At 40.4% G+C, this 19,358-nt stretch overlaps 1 protein-coding gene across 2 annotated transcripts in view; it reads right to left on the bottom strand.

Annotated features, from left to right (window-relative positions):
* Positions 1-9,438: 9,438 nt before the first annotated feature.
* LOC125447136 (guanylyl cyclase C-like) overlaps positions 9,439-19,358 on the bottom strand; it is a 121,308-nt gene continuing 111,388 nt past the window's right edge. The window contains exons 27-28 of one of the 2 annotated variants that reach the window (XM_059640599.1): positions 15,338-15,508; positions 9,439-13,037 (exon numbers count right to left, since the gene is read on the bottom strand). In XM_059640599.1, coding sequence (XP_059496582.1) covers positions 15,340-15,508 — 169 coding nt within the window. In that variant the 3' untranslated portion in view covers positions 9,439-13,037; positions 15,338-15,339. Of the gene's footprint in view, positions 13,038-13,897; positions 15,509-19,358 lie in introns of those variants that run through there. The other variant, XM_048521281.2, reaches the window with a different exon arrangement.

Here is a 19,358-nt window from a genome sequence, read left to right as displayed (position 1 = left end):
TAGGAAGTGGGGTATGAGAGGGGCAGTGAAATTGAAGAAGAACAAACAACACTTCACCTGCACTTCCAAGAATCTAGTCTGCTGCATTCACTGATTACAATGTGGTCTCTACATTGGGGAAACGAAGCATAGACTTGGCAACCGCTTCACAGAATATCGATGTTGTGTTTGCAAAAGAGACCCTGAACTACCTGTTGCCTGCAACTTCAATGTAATGTATCACCCTGCTCCCTGACCAACATCTCTGGCTCTGGCTTGCTACAGTGCTCCAGTGAAGCCCAACACAAGCTGGAAGAACAATACCTCATTTTCCGCTTGGAGACCCTACAGTCCTCCGGACTCAATATTGAGTTCAATAATTTTAGGGCCTAAACTCTCCCATGTCCCAGCCACCCGCCCCCCACCCCACACATCAGGCCTTGTTACCACATAGCCTGCCATTACACACTCCCTGTTGTTAGTCAATAACAGCCCCCATTAACAACTACCCACCCTCCTTTGTCTATCCAACTGTTTTTCTCTCTCTTTGGGCCCTATCCTCTCGTTTACTCCCTTCCCCACCCACCTCCCTATTTTCTGCATATAAACTGACGTTTTCCCAGCCACCATCAGTTCTGAGGAAGGGTCACCAGACCCGAAACGTTAACTCTGTTTTCTCCTTCACAGATACTGCCAGACCTGCTGAGCTTTTCCAGCAACTTTGTTTTTGTTCTCTCCATAGATGCTGCCAGATGATTTCCAGCATGTTTTATTTTCAGTAGAGATTCTAGCATCTGCAGTAATTTGTTCTCAGGAAATGGGTTAGCTGTGCTGAATGTAACCCATATAATGTGATAATGGGCCTAGAGGTATGTGCGAACGAATAACTGTGATAAAAGCAGCCCATTGTGTAACAGAACCAGTTGTTCTGACATCAACACAACCACAATAGAGATAACAAGGTGTGGAGCTGGATGAACACAGCAGGCCAAGCAGCATCAGAGGGGCAGGAAAGCCGACGTTTCGGGTCTAGTCCCGGCTACAGAAATTTTTTGAAGAAGGGTCTAGGTCCGAAACATCAGCTTTCCTGCCCCTCTGATGCTGCTTCGCCTGCTGTGTTCTTCCAGCTCTACACCTTGTTATCTCAGATTCTTCAGCATTGGCAGTTCCTACTATCTCTGAAATAACCACAATAGAAGTCACTTTGCCTTTAAATTGGCAATATCTCACTTTCTTTTTAGCCCTAATGGATAAGGCCCTGGCCTCCTAAACCATGAATTGTTAGTTTAAGTCCTGTCTGAAATTTCTGATTCATTTTTAAAGCCTTGACTTTGTGGGGAAAAGCTGAAGAAGAGTCATAATAGAAGCTAAGAATGAGAAGATGAGTTAACTGTACCGAATACAACCCATATAATGTGATTATGAGCCTGGGCGCATGTGGGAATGGGTGACTGTGAGAAAAGTAAGTCATTTCATAAAAGAACCAGCCGTGAGGTGTGTAAAAAACATGAAAGGATTTGATCAGGCTCTAAAATTATCGAACTTGATGTTGAATCCTAGAGGCTGCAGGATTCCCAAGTGGAAAATGAGATGTTGTTCCTTGATGAGCTTCACTGAAACTTTGCAGCAGGCCTGTGACAGAAATTTTGACATCGGTACATGGTAGTGTGTTGAAGTAGCAGGCAACTCGAGCCTCAGAGCATAAGTATTCTGAAACACAGCGTATAACGTTAGGAAAGTCTTGTTACAACTATACAATATACTTGTCAGACCATGGCTGGGGTACAGCAACCAGTTGTGAGCCCCTTAACTAAGGAAAGATATATTGGCATTGGAGACAGTCTGGAGAAGTTTCACTCGGCTGATCTGCAGTTAGGAAGGACTGTTTTATGAGGAGAGATTGAGTTGGTTGAGCCCATACCCATTGGAGTTTAGAAAAATGGGAGGTAATCTTATTAAAACATTTAAGAGGCTTAGGGGATTTGACGAGATAGATGCAGAAATAAAATTTTCCCCTTGTGGCAGAATCTAGGACTAGTGGGCATAGTCTCAAAATAAGGAATCACATTTTTAAGACAGAAAGGAGGAGGAACTTCTTCCCTCAGAAGGGAGTGAATCTATGGAATTCTTTATCCCAGAATTTTGAGGCTGTCTCATTAAATATATTCAAAGCTGAGATAGACAGATTTTTAATCAGGAAAGGAATCAAAGGTTATTGTTAAAGACAGGAAAGTGGACTTGAGGATTATCGGATCAACCATCTTCACATTGAATAGTACTTAATGAATTGAATGGCTGTTTCTGTTCCTTCACCTTATGATCATCAAGTCTAATGTGAGCTGTTAGGCCACTGCAGGAGGACTATGTGGTGTTCTGGTGCTCACGCTAGTAGAAAGATGTGATTCCACTCGAAAGGGTGCAAAGGAAATTCATTAGAATGTGGCCTGGGCTGGAGTGTTTGAGCTGTGAAGACAGAAAAGATAGGCCAGGGTTGTTTTCATTGGAGCAGAGAAGACCAGGGCAGGACCTGATTGAGGTGTACACAATTATGACAAGATCTATGACTTAGGAAGGAATAAACTTTCATTCTTAGTAATGTGATCATTAACCAGGGACATGGATTTAAAGATTTAGTGGGAATTCCCCAAGAATCTTTTCAACTAGAGTGTAGTGAGTATTTGGAATTTGCTTCCTGTATAGATGATAGAGAGAGGGAAACCACCATAACTTTAAAGAGGTATCTAGATGAATCAAAGCATACAATGCTGAGGGCCAACTGCTGGAAATGGGACTAGAGTAGTTAGGTGCTTGCTGATGAGCACAGATACAATGGGCCAAAGGGCCTCTTTCCATGTGGAATTGTCCTTAGGAAGAAAGATCGACTGAAAACAAATGTTCTTTGTAGTCTGTCTGCAAGCTAATCTCATTCTAACTTTGTCACTTGCTTTAGCCTGCTCCTGCCTGTTGAATAATAATTGTCATTTATTTTGCCTAATAAGTAATCTTGATCAAATCCACCATAGTGGGAGAAAGTGCCTGCAGTTCCTTTGTATGTCCCCTTTGGCAGTAAGCATGATGTACAATTTCCAGTGGCTCCCATATCCACGGACCTTCATAGCTTTTCTATTTAGTCATAGAATCATACAGCACAGAAACAGACCCCTCAGTCAACCAGTCTTTACCGAACATAATCTCAAACTAAACTCGTCCCACTTGCTTGCTCCTCACACAAACCCTTCCAAAAGCTTCCTATTCATGTACTTATCTAAATGTCTTTTAAAAGCTGAACTGTGCCCACATCCACTACTTCCTCAGGAAGTTCTTTCCAGATGCAAACCACAGTCTGTAAAAACTTTGTCCTTCATGTCTTCTTTAAATCTCTCTCCTCTCACTTTAAAAAAATGTCCCCTAAGTCTTGAAATCCCTCATCCTGGGGAAAAGATACTTAACATTAACCCTATCCATATCCCCTCATAATTTTACAAACCTCTATAAGGTCACATCTCAACCTCCTACACTCCAATGAGAAAAGTCCCAGCCTATCCAGCTTTTCTTTGTAACTCAAACCTTCCATACCCAGCACATCATGGTAAATCTCTTCTGAGCTTAATAATATCCTTCCTATAACTGGGCAATTGGAACTGGACACAATCCTCCAAAAGAGGTCTTTAGATGAATGAGAGATGGTCAGACCAAAACATAGAACATTCTCAAGCAGCTTGACAGGTGAGTTCTGGGAAGGTAGGGAACAAATGTCATGGTCACAGAATAAATTGGCCAGTTTGGAGTGAACCTGAGGAGAAATTTACTCCGTTAGATGATTTGGATTCTCAGGAATTTTCTATAACTGGGAGGTGTGGATGCTCAGTCTCTTGAGCATATTCAAGACAAAGTTTGAGGAATCTATGGAGCTAATGGTGGAAAATGGGCTAAAGGAGCAGATCAGCCAAAGCCTCAGCGAATAGCAGGACGTTATGCCTGTCATGTCTCTTTAGTTGGTGGAACTGTGCAATTCACTCCACTCCCCTTCATCTGACAGATCTTCCACTCAGTTATTTATCCAATTACCTTGAAACAAACTTTGCATTATCTCAATGTAGGTATCAGAATACTTAAACAATAGATAACAGGAGAAATCAATTTTAATTGAGATGGATGAGGTACATTGAAGTTCATCCACAGGGACAAGTTTAAAATTAAATATCCAAGATGGGACTCAAAGCCACAAAGCCTGACTTCGGAGACCAATGTCTTCTGGCATTGCCCATCAAAGGACAAAGTAAGTGTGTCCATTTCACTTGTTGGTCTTCCAGAACAAAGAGTTGATCCTGACTGAGAGTTGCAGACAGGCACATTCCAGGCTCCAGGACTATGTGCTGAGGGACACACTAAAGCTTGGGACAGCCGCCACCAAAACGCAGTGGGGATAGACTACCATCTGAGGTCTTCTTGCTGAAGGTAACTGAGAGTCATTCAGTTATCAGATCCTCTATGTGCCTCAAATGCATGTAAATATAGTATTGTATGTGTAAATGAGGTCTTTGGTTTTTGGATAGAGTCAAACTCCAATGCTTGTTTGGTCTAGGCCCGAAACGTCAGCCTTCCTGCTCCACTGATGCTGCTTCACCTGCTGTGTTCATTTAGCTCTACACCTTGTTATCTCCAGTGTTTGTCTGTTTAATAGATATGCTACTATCCAGAATCAGACTGCATTTGTGACAATGTATATATACAGAGAGATATTTTTATGAATTAAGTATATTTTTGAAATATAGTAACAATGTCACAGACTCAATCAGGCGGGGTTCAATATCGAAGATTTTACAAACACTTCTATTCTAAGATGACCCAGGAACAACAATGTTACTACTTTTAGTAATTAAAATTAACTTTACCCAAATGTTCTTGTTGGTGATGTGGACAAAGAGATACAGAACTTGATTGCGGTTCAACTCTTTTGTATTAACAAAATATTAAAATGCCTCATGAGCATTTCACAAATTCCCACAATATTTACTATATATCTAGCTCTCTCCATCTGAGAAAAGATATTAACTGCAACAATCCATGTGTTTGAGCTGGGCCATTTGAAATCTCCTTCCTCTCCCAATATAGGGCTGGCTGTCTCCCACAAAAGTGGATCTCACAGGTCAGGGCAGATCTCTCTCTCGCTGGATTTTGTTTTATTTCACAAATACGCTTCAATCTTAAAATCATTCTATATACTATGATGATGATATGTAAATACATACAAAGGTTCTAAACCAGTTCTGTACAGTCTTTGCAGAGAGAAAAAAAACAAAACATCAGAATCTTAACATTTCTCTACAGTTGCGAGAAAAAAGGTATTTTCTACTTAGACAGGAAACTATGGATGTGAGTTTGCTTGCTGAGCTGGAAGGTTAGTTTTCAGAGGATGGTAGATTGGCTCCAAATCAATGTGTTTGTTGATGGAGTTCCAGTTGGAATGCCATGCTTCTAGGAATTCTCATGTGTGTCTCTGTTTGGCTTGTCCTAGAATGGATGTGTTGTCCTAATCAAAGTGTTGTCCTTCCTCATCTGTATGTAAGGATACGAGTGATAGTGGGTCATGTCGTTTTGTGGCTAGTTGATGTTCATGTATCCTGGTGGATTCCTAGAATTCCTAGAAGCATGGCATTCCAACCGGAATTCCATCAACAAACACATTGATTTGGAGCCAATCTACCATCCCCTGAGAAAAAGAACAGGAAATGACACCACCAACACAGGAAATGACATTACCAAACCAAGGAAACCTAACCAGATAAATAGAAAGTGGGACATAACACCAGCGCTTCGTTGGAGGCTCACTGATGATGTTACCTAGAATGGTGACGAAACATCTGAAAACTAACCTTCCAGGTCAGCGAGCAAACTCACATCCAGAACCTAACCTGAGGTACAAATCTTCTCAAAACTCGCTAACAGGAAACTATCTCTGTCCATTCTTAGGTACCAAGTGGGTGTGACATTTAAAGGAACCTTATAATTTGGCAGAAAGACCTTAGACAGTGATCTTTCAGTGGCAACTGTCCCAAACTTTAATATGTCCCTCAGCACATGGCTCTTGATCTTGGCATGTACCGGGATGTAATACTTATTTGAAATCAACTCATTCCACTGGCAGAGGAATGCTGGAGCCCTGGTGGCCTAATGGATAAGGTATTGACCTTCTAAACCAGAAATTGTAGATTAAAGTCCCATCTGGGTGTCTGATTACTTTTTAAGTTTCATCTTTGTGGCTGATCTTAGTCCCATGTCATTATCTCAATTCAAATTGACTGCACTTCTCATCTACTCTGTAAAAATCCCTGCACCTGTATTGACATTATGGCAAAAGATGTTCAATAGAAACATGCACAAGACAGTTACAGGACTTGGGGGATCTGCAGGTGAATTGTGTCAAAGAGATAGCATTGCCGCAATGGACTGAATGCTCACTAAGATTCTGTTGATTTGTCCTCATTACAATTTTTCGCAACATCTAACTGCAAATATTTTTGTGCTGTTGTGCAAAATAGCATTGAAACCTTTTCTTTGCTCTGTCTGCTACCTTGATCCATCCCATACAATTTAAAATGCAATTTATTGAGTGAGTAATGAATTTATTTCACCTGCATTTTCTCCACTAATCCCCAGCAGGACACGGGAAACTCAATCGAGCACAATGTTTGCACAGCTATCATTCAAGAAAAGGTACCAGAAGGGAAAGAACAATGGGGTCAATGCTAATTTGTGTGTCAGGGAAGAAACTTATAACTGATGAGGCTACTACGGTGAAAAAGACCTTTGATTGTTTAATTTCAGATCAATTAATCTCAGAATTTTACTGTACAGATAGAAGCCCATTGTCTCTATGCTGTCTGTTTGGTACAGCTGAGAAACTAATCCCGTTCCCTTTCCCTTCAGCCTATCAAACGTTTGTTGCCACATTTATCAAATTAATGTTAATGTTTTTATTAAATTTACTTCCATGATCTCATGCAGATTTTTAAACAGATCAGAGGTTAATTTAGTTTGAATTGAAACAATGCAGTGAAAGGCTTATGATTGGAGATAATGTTTAAATTGAAAATGCCTCTGGTGGGACTTAAACTACAGTCACCAGTTCAGAAGATCAGAGACTCAGCAGTTAGGCCACAGGGACAACATGTGCTTCTGGGGCCACGGAAAGAAAATTGATACCCTCAATCCTGGTTGTGTTGATGTCAGAACAATTGTTGTACTCGACCAACATTTATTTAGTCCCCATCAACTGAACCAGAAATCAATTGCAGGTGCATTTTGAATGAGAAGTTTTCAACTTATTTGGCTGTGACTTTTCCTCTGGTATCAGATTCCATTGTGGGATTGTTTCTATTAATTTATACAGCGTGGGCTTCACTGGCTGGATGAGCATTTAATGCCCATCCTTAATTTGCCCTGAGAAGGTGATTGTGAGCTATGTTTTTGAACCACTGCAATCCATTTGCTGGAGGTACACCTCCAATGAATCAAGGGAGGAAATTCCAGGATTTTGACTTAACTACAGTGAAGGAATGTGACTTGTTTCTGACCGGGTCAGTATTTATTGCCCAGAGGGTCAGAGTCAACCACATTGCTGTGGGTGTGTAGTTTTCTTCCTGAAAGGGGAATATGAAACCAGATAAGTTTCTAACAACCACAGAAGTTGTTGGTAAAGCTCAGCAGGTCTGGCAGCATCTGTGCAGAAAAATCAGAGCTAACGTTTCAGATCCGGTGAACCTTCCTCAGACTGATGCTGCTAAACCTGCTGAGCTTTTCCAGCAACTTCTGTTTTTGTTCCTATTTGCAGCATCCACAGTTCTTTTGGTTTTTATTTAGATTTCTAACAACAATCAATAGCAGTTGCATGGTTACTATCAGACAAACGTACTCATGAGCTCAGATTTCACCATCTAGTATGGTGGGATTATAAATTCATGGCCCCCACACCATTAACTTAACATTCTAGATTACTACTCAAATGACATTATCACTGCACCACCATCTCCCTGTATCATCTGGAATAGAGATGAAAAAAATCACAGGGTGCTGATCACAGTTAACGTTTAAAAACTTATCAGCTCTAATGGCATTTAAATCCACTACCTTTGGCTTTGAACATTGACACTTTCTCCATGTTGCCATTGAGGTGAGGCAACATATGTTCGCCATCTATGGCACAAGGAGGTAATTCAGTACCTCAAGCCCACTTCACCATTCGACACAACCGTGGCTGATCTCATCTCAACCTCAACTCCACTTTCACACCTGCTCTCCATTACAGTTCACGCCAACAACACTCTGCATATATTGATACCTTTTCAGAGCACAAGGCACTTCACAGGAACTTTATGCAGGAAACCTTTACACCTGGTCCTGTCTGGAAAATACTGTACATGGACTGAAATCGTGGTCAAAGAGAGACATTTCAAGGAACATCTTGAGATTTTGAGATACCAAGGTGGAGAAGTGGAGACCTTTACAGAGTGACTTCCAGAGAGTACTGTCTGAGCACAGGCACCGATGCCAAAGCAATGGATATCAGGAAATTGCAGGAAGCTGATCGGGCCTGTAATTTTCTGGATTATTCCTGTTGCCCTTCTCAAACAAAGGAACAACGTTGACTATTCTATAGGCCTCTGGGACCTCTCCTGTGACTAAAGATACAAATATTTTGTACAAAGCCCAAGCAATTTCCTCACCTGCCTCCCTCAGGATTCCAAGAAAGATTCCATCGCATCCTGGGGACTTTTGTACCTTAATCCTTTTCAAAACATCCAATACCTCCTCTTCTATATTGACATGCTTTCGAGTATCAACATATCCCTCCCAAGACTCACCACTCACCATGTCCTTCTCCCTTTGTGACCTCACCCACTTCCTTTGGCTCCACACATAAATTCCCTCCTTTGTCTGTTTTCCCCCTTGCTTGTTATACATGTATAATGCCTTGGATTTTCCTTAATCCTGTTTGCCCAAAACATTTCATGGTCCCTTTAATCCTCCTAATTCTTTTTTTTGATTTCATTCCTGTTACCTTTGCATTCTTTGAAGGCTCTATCTGTCTTCAGTTTCTTGAACCTTACATATGTCTCCTTTGTCTTTTTAACTCAATATAACATGTTTAAACAGGTCAATTAAAAGTATCTATAGGAGCCATCTGCAACATCAACCTGCTTTTATCTAGCTCCCTTTCAAAAGCAATCCAATGCAATTGAATATACTGTGTGATATCACTCACCATAATTAACACTGTCTTTGAATAAGGTGAAGAGAAAGTAATGGCAAATTAATTAATTAAATAAATAATGCAAGATGGCAGCTCTTAAATGTATGTTTATAAATTACTCTACAAAGTAATAGGAATTAAAACATTTATTGACACTTATAGAAATTAAATAAGAAGTAATAAATGTCATAAACAATTACACATGTGTATATAACAATATTTCAGATTTGCTGGAGAACTGTAGTTTTAAGATCAAACATGTTCTGAAGTTGATCAGATCTCACCTCATCTAATAGTTATGTTTTACACCTTTCTCCCCAAACTTGAGGTGAAAATTCATGTTTCAGAGGATTACCTTATTTGACTAGCTTTTCTTTGATAAATAATAAGTACAATTCCCCAGACTTTGTCATGATTGCACCTTGCCTAAACTCTTAATTAAATCATTCAACAGCAGACAATTCCCAAGAGGTTGATGAGCAAAAGCTTAATTCAATGTTTTCACACCGCCATTTCCCTTATGCAAATACCATTGCAAAAGTTAAATACCACAAGTGCTGGAAACCTGAAATAAAATCAGGAAATATTGAAATGCAGGTCAGCTACCATCTGCAGAAAGAAATAGAATCATCAATTTGTAACATTAATTTTGTTTTCTTTTTCCAGCAGATGCTTCCTAACCTGAGTAATTCAACATTTACTGTTTGTATTCCTTTTGTAGATCATCCCCTTGGATTGATTAACGTTACTTGTATATTATATATATTTCTGAAATGTGCAGGTAAAGGGTATTGTTTTGTACATACATAGAGCACTCATAAAGAGAAGCTGGTGTGAGAATTGTTCCCCAAATTACTACAGTTCCAGACAGATACCCCAAAGGTGTAGCAGGAACGAAGTGGGTCCTTTTCTTTACTTACTTGCCCCCTTGCTTGGTCACCAACTGGTTAGTTTTTAAAGGGTCCCTTACTTGTGGATGTCATTCTCCCAAACCAATTGAATTTATGTTTAAAAGTAGCTAATTAAATCAGGTTTTCTTAAGTTAACAAAAGAGTGAGTCTATTCATTACAAAATGTAAAAATAACAACAGAACACATATACACACAGTTTAGGAAGAAGGAGTCACCGTTAGATAAATAGATAGGGTGGTGAAAAACACATTTGGTATGCTTGCCTTTATTGGTCAGTGCATTGAGTATAGGAGTTGGGAGGTCATGTACAGGTCATTGTTAGGCCATTTTTGGAATATTGCATTCAATTCTGGTCTCTCTGTTAGAGGACGGATGTTGTGAAACTTGAAAGGGTTCAGAAAAGATTTACAAGGATGTTGCCAGGGTCTAAAAATTTGTGCTGTAGGGAGAGGTTGAGTAGGCTGGAGCTATTTTCCCTGGAGCATTGGAGGCTGAGAGGTAACCTTACAGATGTTGATAAAATCATGATGGGCTTGGTTAGAGTGAATAATCAAGGTCTTTTCTCTGGGTTGGGGGAGTCCAAAACTAGAGAGTATAGGTTTAAGGTGAGGGGGAAAGGATTTAAATGGGACCTCGGGCAACTTCTTCCACACAGAAAGCGATGAATGTGTGGAATAAGCTGCCAGAGGAAGTGGTGGAGGCTGGTACAATGACAACATTTAAAAGGCATCTGGATGGGTACATGAATAGGAAGGTTTTAGAGGGATATGGGCTAAATGCTGAAAAATGGGACTAGACTTATTTAGGATATGTGGTCGGCATGGACGAGTTGAACCAAAGAGCTTTTACAACCCTATGACTATAAATGCAAGCTTTCTTGGAGATATTGACTTTTGTTACAGTGCCTTTATATATGACTATCACATTTTAATTTGTGTTTAATTGATTTATTTCAATTTGTCTTCAAAATAGTGTAAAGAGACTTCTGAAACAGGGGCCATCAATAGATTAGAAGAAGGAGTAGTTAATGCTGCATTCTGCGACTAAATCTATGGTGAAGTGTCTGGTGTAATGCTTCAACTGGCTTGGAATTGATTTAACACTTAATACTCTTAGCCATTGAACTTATAACTTATTGAATTGGTCGTGAAAGCATATATCTTGGGAGGATATTTAATTGCTCTAAAGATACCATGTATCTAATTGTTCCCTGCAGTTAACAGATCAATTGAACAGGAATTAGCTACTTTATAACAAAGGAAGTCTGTTCACCTCTGCTGAACTTCTACTCAGCTGAAGATCGACTCTGTCTGCTCTGTGACATGGCTTTTAATTTCAGGCGAACATTAGCAACATAAATGTATATAAAAATGTCGTCCAGATATGAAATGTAAAATAAATCAAGTTAAACTTTTCCTTACACATTTGCTCATAACACCTGCAACCTTTACCACCCAAGGATGTAGATGCATGGGAACACTATCGCCTGCAAGATTCTCTCTAAGCCACACACATCCTGACTTGGAAATATATATTGGCATTCGTTCAATCCTTCTGAGTCAAAATCCTGGAATGTCCTTCCTAATCTCAAGGACAACAGTGGGTGAAGAGGCAATGCACCACCACCTTCTCAAGGCAATTAGTGATGGGCAGTAAATGCTGGCCAATCTCTGATGCCTGAAGCCCTTGAGTTAATATTTAAGAAAAGGCTCTTCCAAAGAGGTCTGTGGCTGGATTGTGTTCAATGAGGATCCACTCTCCCTCCTTGCCACCAGTATGATAATTTACCCTCCTTTCCCTCTCCTCCTCACTCAGATGCTTTAACCTGTATGGCACTCCACACCAAATGAGGGAGAACTTAGGACTTAGGACAGAGGAGACGAACAATCTGCTCTGAGCCAATAAAGTAAACAGCTTGTGAGGTTTTGGGTTTTTTGACCCCATCAAGGGGTGGGGTCAAGCTCCCACAAAACCAGGATCTTAGTTAAACTTTCAGTAGCAGTTGGGGTTTGGAAGCTGCTATACATCTCTCCCTGTTACAGCAAAACACTCGAGTTCTCTCATGTTCTCAGATAGTTCTCTTAATGTTCTTTCCTCCGAACTGGAGATTTGCAAATGAAACAGTCTACTTTACTGAATTTGCCTTTGCCAAGGGTTTGTTATGGAATGTTACTACATTGGAACAGTTGCTGTTTAGTATTTAACTCATCTATTATTCTGTTTAAGTTTTCCTATAGAGTTGTTACTCCAATTCCTATTTCTTTTGTTTGTATTTTTACTATAGCATTTTTCTTCAAGCCTGGTAGTTTGACCAATCGAAGTGCATCCAGAACACAACACCTTATATTTGCCTTAATAAATAAGAAAACGTTGATGTCTAGGCTATCTTCTTAATATATTTGAGGGTGGTTTGGTCCGGTCAGTAACAGGAGTAATTCTACACTTGACCTGAAAGTGGTTTGGGAGTTTATGATTAGAGAATGCTCTAAATTACCCCTAACATGCTATGCCTGGAGGAATTTGATGCAAGAGTGTTGAGAGAAATTAACATTGATTCTATTGTATCTGAGCTGCAGGTGATTAATTGGGCCAGTGTAAGGAGTGTCTTGCAATGCTGTAATTAAGACCATCCCTTAACTGCAGCTGTTTAATGGGCCAGTGTGAGAAAGACAAAAAAGATGAAAAAAAAGCTGGAAATCACAACGGGTCAGGCAGCATCCATGGAGAGAAAGCAAGCTAACATTTACAGTCTAAATGCATTTTCATCAGAGTAGAGTCAACTGGACTTGAATCGTGAGCTTGCTGTCTTTCCATAGATGTTGCCTGACCCAATGCAATTTCCAGCATTTTTTTTTGTTTTCAGTACAGCTTCCAGCATATGCAGTATTTGCTCCTATAGAGACAAAAAGAATAGGTTATAATCAACACTTTTTACATTCTTGGAATGTTTCTACAGTGAAACATTTTGTAAATGAAGTTTTACAGACAAACACAAAAGCCATTTTATAAAGTAAGATTTCATCAACGGTAAATGATAAGTTCAATTGTGTTCGGTGTTGTTGGCTGAGGTGGGAAAGTTATCCAGGAAGAAATCACTTGTTCTCTTCAAAAGGTGATACAGGATCTTTCAGTCCAGTTTAATATACAGTGAAGGGCCTTGCCTTAATCTCTGAATTGAAACACAGCACTTCTGATAATGTGGTTAGGTCACTTTGGAATACTGCATTCAATTCTACTCTCCCTGCTATAAGAAAGATTGAATTGAACTGAATTGAATTGAATAGAATTAGCCTTATTGTCACATGTACTCAGTGAAAAGCTTACAAGAGTCAACTTATGGAGCCAAGTTAGATACAAAGGTACCTAGGTACAGATTCTTCAGTAGAAGGTCTTAGAGAAACAAAACAGAAAAACAGAGAAATAAAGTTGTTAAACTTGAAAGGATTCAGAAAAGACTTACAAGGATGTTGCTGGGATTGGAGTTTTTGAACTAAAGGGAGAGGTTGAATAGGCCGGGGCTGTTTTCCTTGGAGTGTTGGAGGCTGAGAGGTAACGTCATAGAGATTTAGAAAATCATGAGGGGCACAGATGGGGTGAATAGCCAAGATCTTTTTCCCATGGTTGAGGAGTCCAAAACTATAAGTTTTTATTAAGTGATTTCTTCCTGGATAACTTTCCCACTTCAGCCAACAACACCAAACACAATTGAATTTACCATTTACTGTTGATGGAATCTTACTTTATAAAACTAGAAGTACAAAGGGATCTGGGAGTGTTGGTCCAGGATTCTCTAAAAGTTAATTTGCAGGTAGAGTCCATGATTAAGAAAGCGAATGTAATGTTGTCATTTATCTCAAGAGGGTTGGAATATAAAAGCAGCGATGTGCCTCTGAAGCTTTATAAAGCTCTAGTTAGGCCCCATTTAGAATACTGTGTCCAATTTTGGGCCCCACACCTCAGGAAGGACATACTAGCCCTGGAGTCTGTCCAGCAGAGATTCACACGGATGATCCCTGGAATGGTAGGTTTAACATCCGATTAATAGCTGAGGATCCTGGGATTGTATTCATTCGAGTTTAGAAGGTTGAGGGGAGATCTACTAGAAACTTACAAGATAATGCATGGCTTAGAAAGGGTGGACGCTGGGAAGTGTTTCCATTAGGCAGGGAGACTAGGATCCGTGGGCACAGCCTTAGAATTAGAGGGGGTTAATCTAAAACGGAAAAGAGGAGACATTTCTTCAGCCAGAGAGTGGTGGGCTTGTGGAATTCATTGCCACGGAGTGCAGTGGAGGCCGGGACGTTAGATGACTTCAAGGCAGAGATCGATAAATTCTTGATCTCACAAGAAATCAAGGGCTACGGGGAGAGTGCAGGGAGATGGAGTTGAAATGCCCATCAGCCATGATTAAATGGCAGAGTGGACTCGATGGGCCAAATGGCCTTCCTTCCACTTCTATGTCTTATGGTCTTATGGTCTTAGAAGGCATAAGTTTAAGTCAAGAGGGGAAAGATTTAAAAGGGACCTAAGGGGCAACTTTTTCATGCAGAGGGTGATGTGTGTACGTAATGAGCCGCCAGAGGAACTAATGGAAGCTGGTACAATTACAACATTTAAAAGGGATCTGGATCGGTACAGAATAAGAAGGGCTTGCAGGGATATGTGCCAAATGCTGGCAAATGAGACTAGATTAATTTAGGACATCTGGTCAGCATGGATGAGTTGGACCGAAGAGTCTGTTTTCATGCTGTACAATTCTGTGACCGATGACTCTAATACTCACTTAGTTATTCCATTGAAGTGTTAGCATAGATTGTGCGCCCAAACACTTCTCAGCATTAAGACTGGTGCTAGCTGAGTATAGAGAGAAATTTACACTGGATCAATCTTGTGCTGTATTTGACCTTGAACTGCTTAGTGCTGTAATGGAGAGAAAGGTTTACTGTATATCTGGGCCCTAGTGTACCCGAGTTTGGTGTAGCATATATTGCAGATAGCAGAGGTATTCCACCCCCAAGGTTTAACTGTCTCATCTTGAAAAGCATGATAGTCTATCAACAGGAAATCTGAAAATAATGTAAATGTTAATGAAAATAATGTTAATTCTTTGAAGTACAGAGGTCCCACTTGCAAGAATAATAGATCTGGAAAGAACTAAACCAGATTTCCATACAACCTCTGGCAACACTTAACAGTTACAGATAGGTGCTGAGTATCTCTGTGGCGTTCAGCTGCAAGTACTCAAGTTCCCAGTCATTCTCGCCCCTATCTTCAATTCCTGCTTCCAATTCTAATGCTCTTCTCTTCTCCAGGGATTCAATTATCATTTGAGCAAAATCAGCCTGAAGCCTCTGCAAATTTTCCCTGTGGAAATAAAAGACAAACTATTAAATTCCATAAGCCCATAACACATGGTTTAGTTTGTTCAGATGTGTGTAATGCCTCAGGCTGAACAAGTCAAGGGAACCATCCTGGAACAAGTAAGAAGTACAGATGTGGACTCACTGGTTTCAATGCACCAAGTGTTACAGTCCTGACTAACTTTAAAAGTAGGATGAATTAAGTGATCTAGAGCCAAATCCACATTGGGTCCTGTCATATCAGCTCAAGATTGTGATCAGAGATAATGGGAACTGCAGATGCTGGAGAATCCGAGATAATAAAGTATAGAGCTGGATGAACACAGCAGGCCAAGCAGCATCTTAGGAACACAAAAGCTGACATTTCTGATGAAGGGTCTAGGCCCGAAACGTCAGCTTTTGTGCTCCTAAGCTGCTGCTTGGTCTGCTGTGTTCATCCAGCTCCACACTTTGTTATATCAGCTCAAGATGCCTGGTTTTGTGATTTAAATACAAGTTGTGAGTAACTCTGGCTATTGGTGTCTGCACAAAGACTATCCCTTATAACATCATCAGTCATGTGAATTTTGTCTCCTCACTTTCTCTCCCATTGTTGTTCGTTATTTTAGTGATTTATGTTTACTTATTTAACTTGTCTTCATAATCATTAACGTCATTATTACCACTATCACTGCAATTCCCATTATCACTGTTGTGGTATTTTCCTCGAGGTCTCGTCCTGGAACCTTGTGATATTTGGAACAGCGTCCTGCGGAGCGCAGCATCTTATGGAGGGCAGGATCCTGTGGAGCGTAGTTTCCTGTAGAGAGCAGCATCACGAGGAGGGCAGAGTCCAGCGTTTTATGGAGCGTAGACAAGCTTCCGCATAGTAGACAAATTAGTTAAGTCAGGTCACGTGGGATTCAGGATGAGCTCGCCAATTGGATACATAATTGGCTTAACAGCAAGGGGCAGAGAGTAATGGTGGAGGGTTGCTTTTCAGACTGGAGGCATGACACCAGCAGAGCTCCACAGTGATCAGTTCTGTGTCCTCTTTTGTTTGTCATGTATATAAATGATTTGGATGAGAATATAGAGGTATGGTTGTTAAGTTTACTGACAACACCAAAATTGGTGCCATAGTAGACAGTGAAGAAGGCTTTCTAAGATTACAAAAGGATCTTGATTAAGTGGGTCATTAGGCGATAAATGGCAGATGGAGTTCAATCTGGATAAATGAGAGGTTTTGCATTTTGATACAACAAACAAGCGTAGGGCTTATACAATTAATGGTAGGGCCTAGGGTAGCGTTATAGAACAAAGGGACCTAGGGGTGCAGGTACATAATTCTTTGAAATTTGTGCCACATACTGACAGATTGGTTAAAAAGGTGTTTGGCATGCCTGTCTTCATTGCTCAGTCACAGAGTGATCGAGATATACAGCATGGAAACAGACGCTTCGGTCCAACTCGCCCATGCCAACCAGCTATCCTATATAACTCTAGTCCTATTTGCCAGCAGTTGGCCCAGGTCTCTCTGAACCCTTCCAATTCATATACTATCCAGATGCCTTTTAAATGTTATAATTGTACCAGCCTCCACCACTTCCTCTGGAAGCTGATTCCATACACAGACCGCCCTCTGTGTGAGAAAATTACCTCTTCGGTCCCTTTTATATCTTTCCCCTCTGAACTTAAATCTATGCCCTCTAGTTTTGTACTCCCCCCACCCAGGGAAAAGACCATTCCTGTTTACCCTATCCATACCCTTCATGATTTTACAAACCTCCATAAGGACACCTCTCATCCTCCGACACCCCAGGGAAAATAGCCCCAGCCTATTGAGCCTCTCCCTGACAACATTTTTGTAAACCTTTTCTGAACCCTTTCTAGTTTCACATTATTCTTCCTATAGCAGGGAGACCAGAAATGCGCACATTACTAGAAAAGTGGCCAAACCAATGTCCTATACAGCCGCAACATGAGCTCCCAACTCCTATACTCAATGCACTGACCAATAAAGGCAAGCATACCAAACACTTCCTTCACTATTCTTTTTACCTGCGCCTCCACTCCCTTTGAGTATAGGAGTTGGCAAGTTATGCTGAGGTTGTGCAGGACATTGGAAAGGCTTCTCCTGGAATACTGTGTCCAGTTCTGGTTGCCCGGTTATAGGAAGGATATTACCAACCTGGAGAGTGTTCAGAAGAGATTTACCATGATGTTGCTGGGTTTGAGTTATAAGGAAAGGCTGGATAGGTTGGGACATTTTTCACTGGAGTATAGAAGGTTGAGAAGTGACCCGATAGAAGATTAAAAAATAATGAGAGGTATAGGTAGAGTTAATGGTAGTTGTCTCTTCCCTGGACGGGAATTTCATGACCGGGGGCTAAATTATTAAGGTGAGAGGACCGAGATTTAAAAGGACATGAAATGCAAATTTTTTTACACAGAGGGTGGTTCATATATGGAATAAACTTCGAGAGGAAGTGGTGGATGCAGGTACAATTATAACATTTAAAAGACATTTGGATAGTTATAAGAACAGGAAAGGTTTGGAGGGATATGGGCCAGGAGCAGGCAGGTGGGTCTAGTTTAGTTTATCTTCGGCATGGACTGTTGGACTAAACTGTGTGTTTCTGTGCAATGTGTTTCTATGTGCCAGGAATAATTGATGATCTCATAATTAGGGATCCACTTGGAAGGAGTTATCACGTTTTGGTTGAATTTAAAACACTAATGGAGAATGAGAAAGTAAAATCCAATACCAGTACCTTGTGCTTAAATAAAGGTGACTACAATGATGTAAGAGAGGTGTTGGCTAAGGTAGACTGGGAGCAAAGACTATATGGTGGGACAATTGAAGAATGGTGGAAGACTTTCACAGTGATTTTTCATTGCTCAGCAAAAGTATATACCAGTGAAAAGGAAAGGCTGTAGGAAAGGGGATAATCAGCCATGGATAACTAAGGAAATAAAGGAGAGCATCAAATTGAAAGCTAGGGCATACAAAGCGGCAAAGATTAGTGGGAAACTAAAGGATTGGAAAATCTTTAAAGGTTAACAGAAAGCCATGAGAAAAACGATAAAGGATGGAAAAATATATTATGAGAGTAAACTAGTTTAGAATGTAAAAACAAATAGCAAAAGTTCTTACAAATATATAAAATGGGAAAGAGTGGATAAGGTAAACATTGACCCTTTTGAGGACGAGAAGGAGAATTTAATAATGGGAAATAAAGAAATGACCAAAGCGACGAGCAGGTATTATGTGTCAATCTTCACAGTGAAAGACACAAGTAACATGCCAATAACTGATGATAAGGAGGCTATGCCAGGTGAGTATCTAGAAATGATCTTTATCACTAAAGAGGTAGCATTCGGCAAGTTAATGGGGTCAAAGGTAGACAAGAGCCCTGTCCCTGATAACAAAATGTGAGGCTGGATGAACACAGCAGGCCAAGCAGCATCTCAGGAGCACAAAAGCTGACGTTTCGGGCCTAGACCTCACATTTTATTATCTTGGATTCTCCAGCATCTGCAGTTCCCATTATCTCTGATACAAGACCCCTGTCCCTGATGGAATGTATCCCAGGGTTCTAAAAGAGATGGTGGGTGAAATAGCAAATGCACTCATGGTAATTTTCCAAAATTTGCTGCACTCTGGGGCAGTTCTGGCAGATTGGAAAACAGCAAATACAATGCCACAGTTTGAAAAAGGAGCTAGACAAAAGATTCGTAACATAGACGCGTAAGCTTAACTTCTGTAGTGGGGTAAATATTTAAATCTATCATCGAGGAAGAAATAGCAAGACATCTGGATAGAAATTGTCCCATTGGGCAGAAGCAGCATGGGTTTATGAAACAAAAACAGA

This window comes from Stegostoma tigrinum, chromosome 38 (assembly GCF_030684315.1).
Source record: "Stegostoma tigrinum isolate sSteTig4 chromosome 38, sSteTig4.hap1, whole genome shotgun sequence".
Classification (NCBI taxonomy): domain Eukaryota; kingdom Metazoa; phylum Chordata; class Chondrichthyes; order Orectolobiformes; family Stegostomatidae; genus Stegostoma; species Stegostoma tigrinum.
Note: the sequence above shows the minus strand (reverse complement) of the source record. Positions and strands in the feature narration are given on the sequence as shown.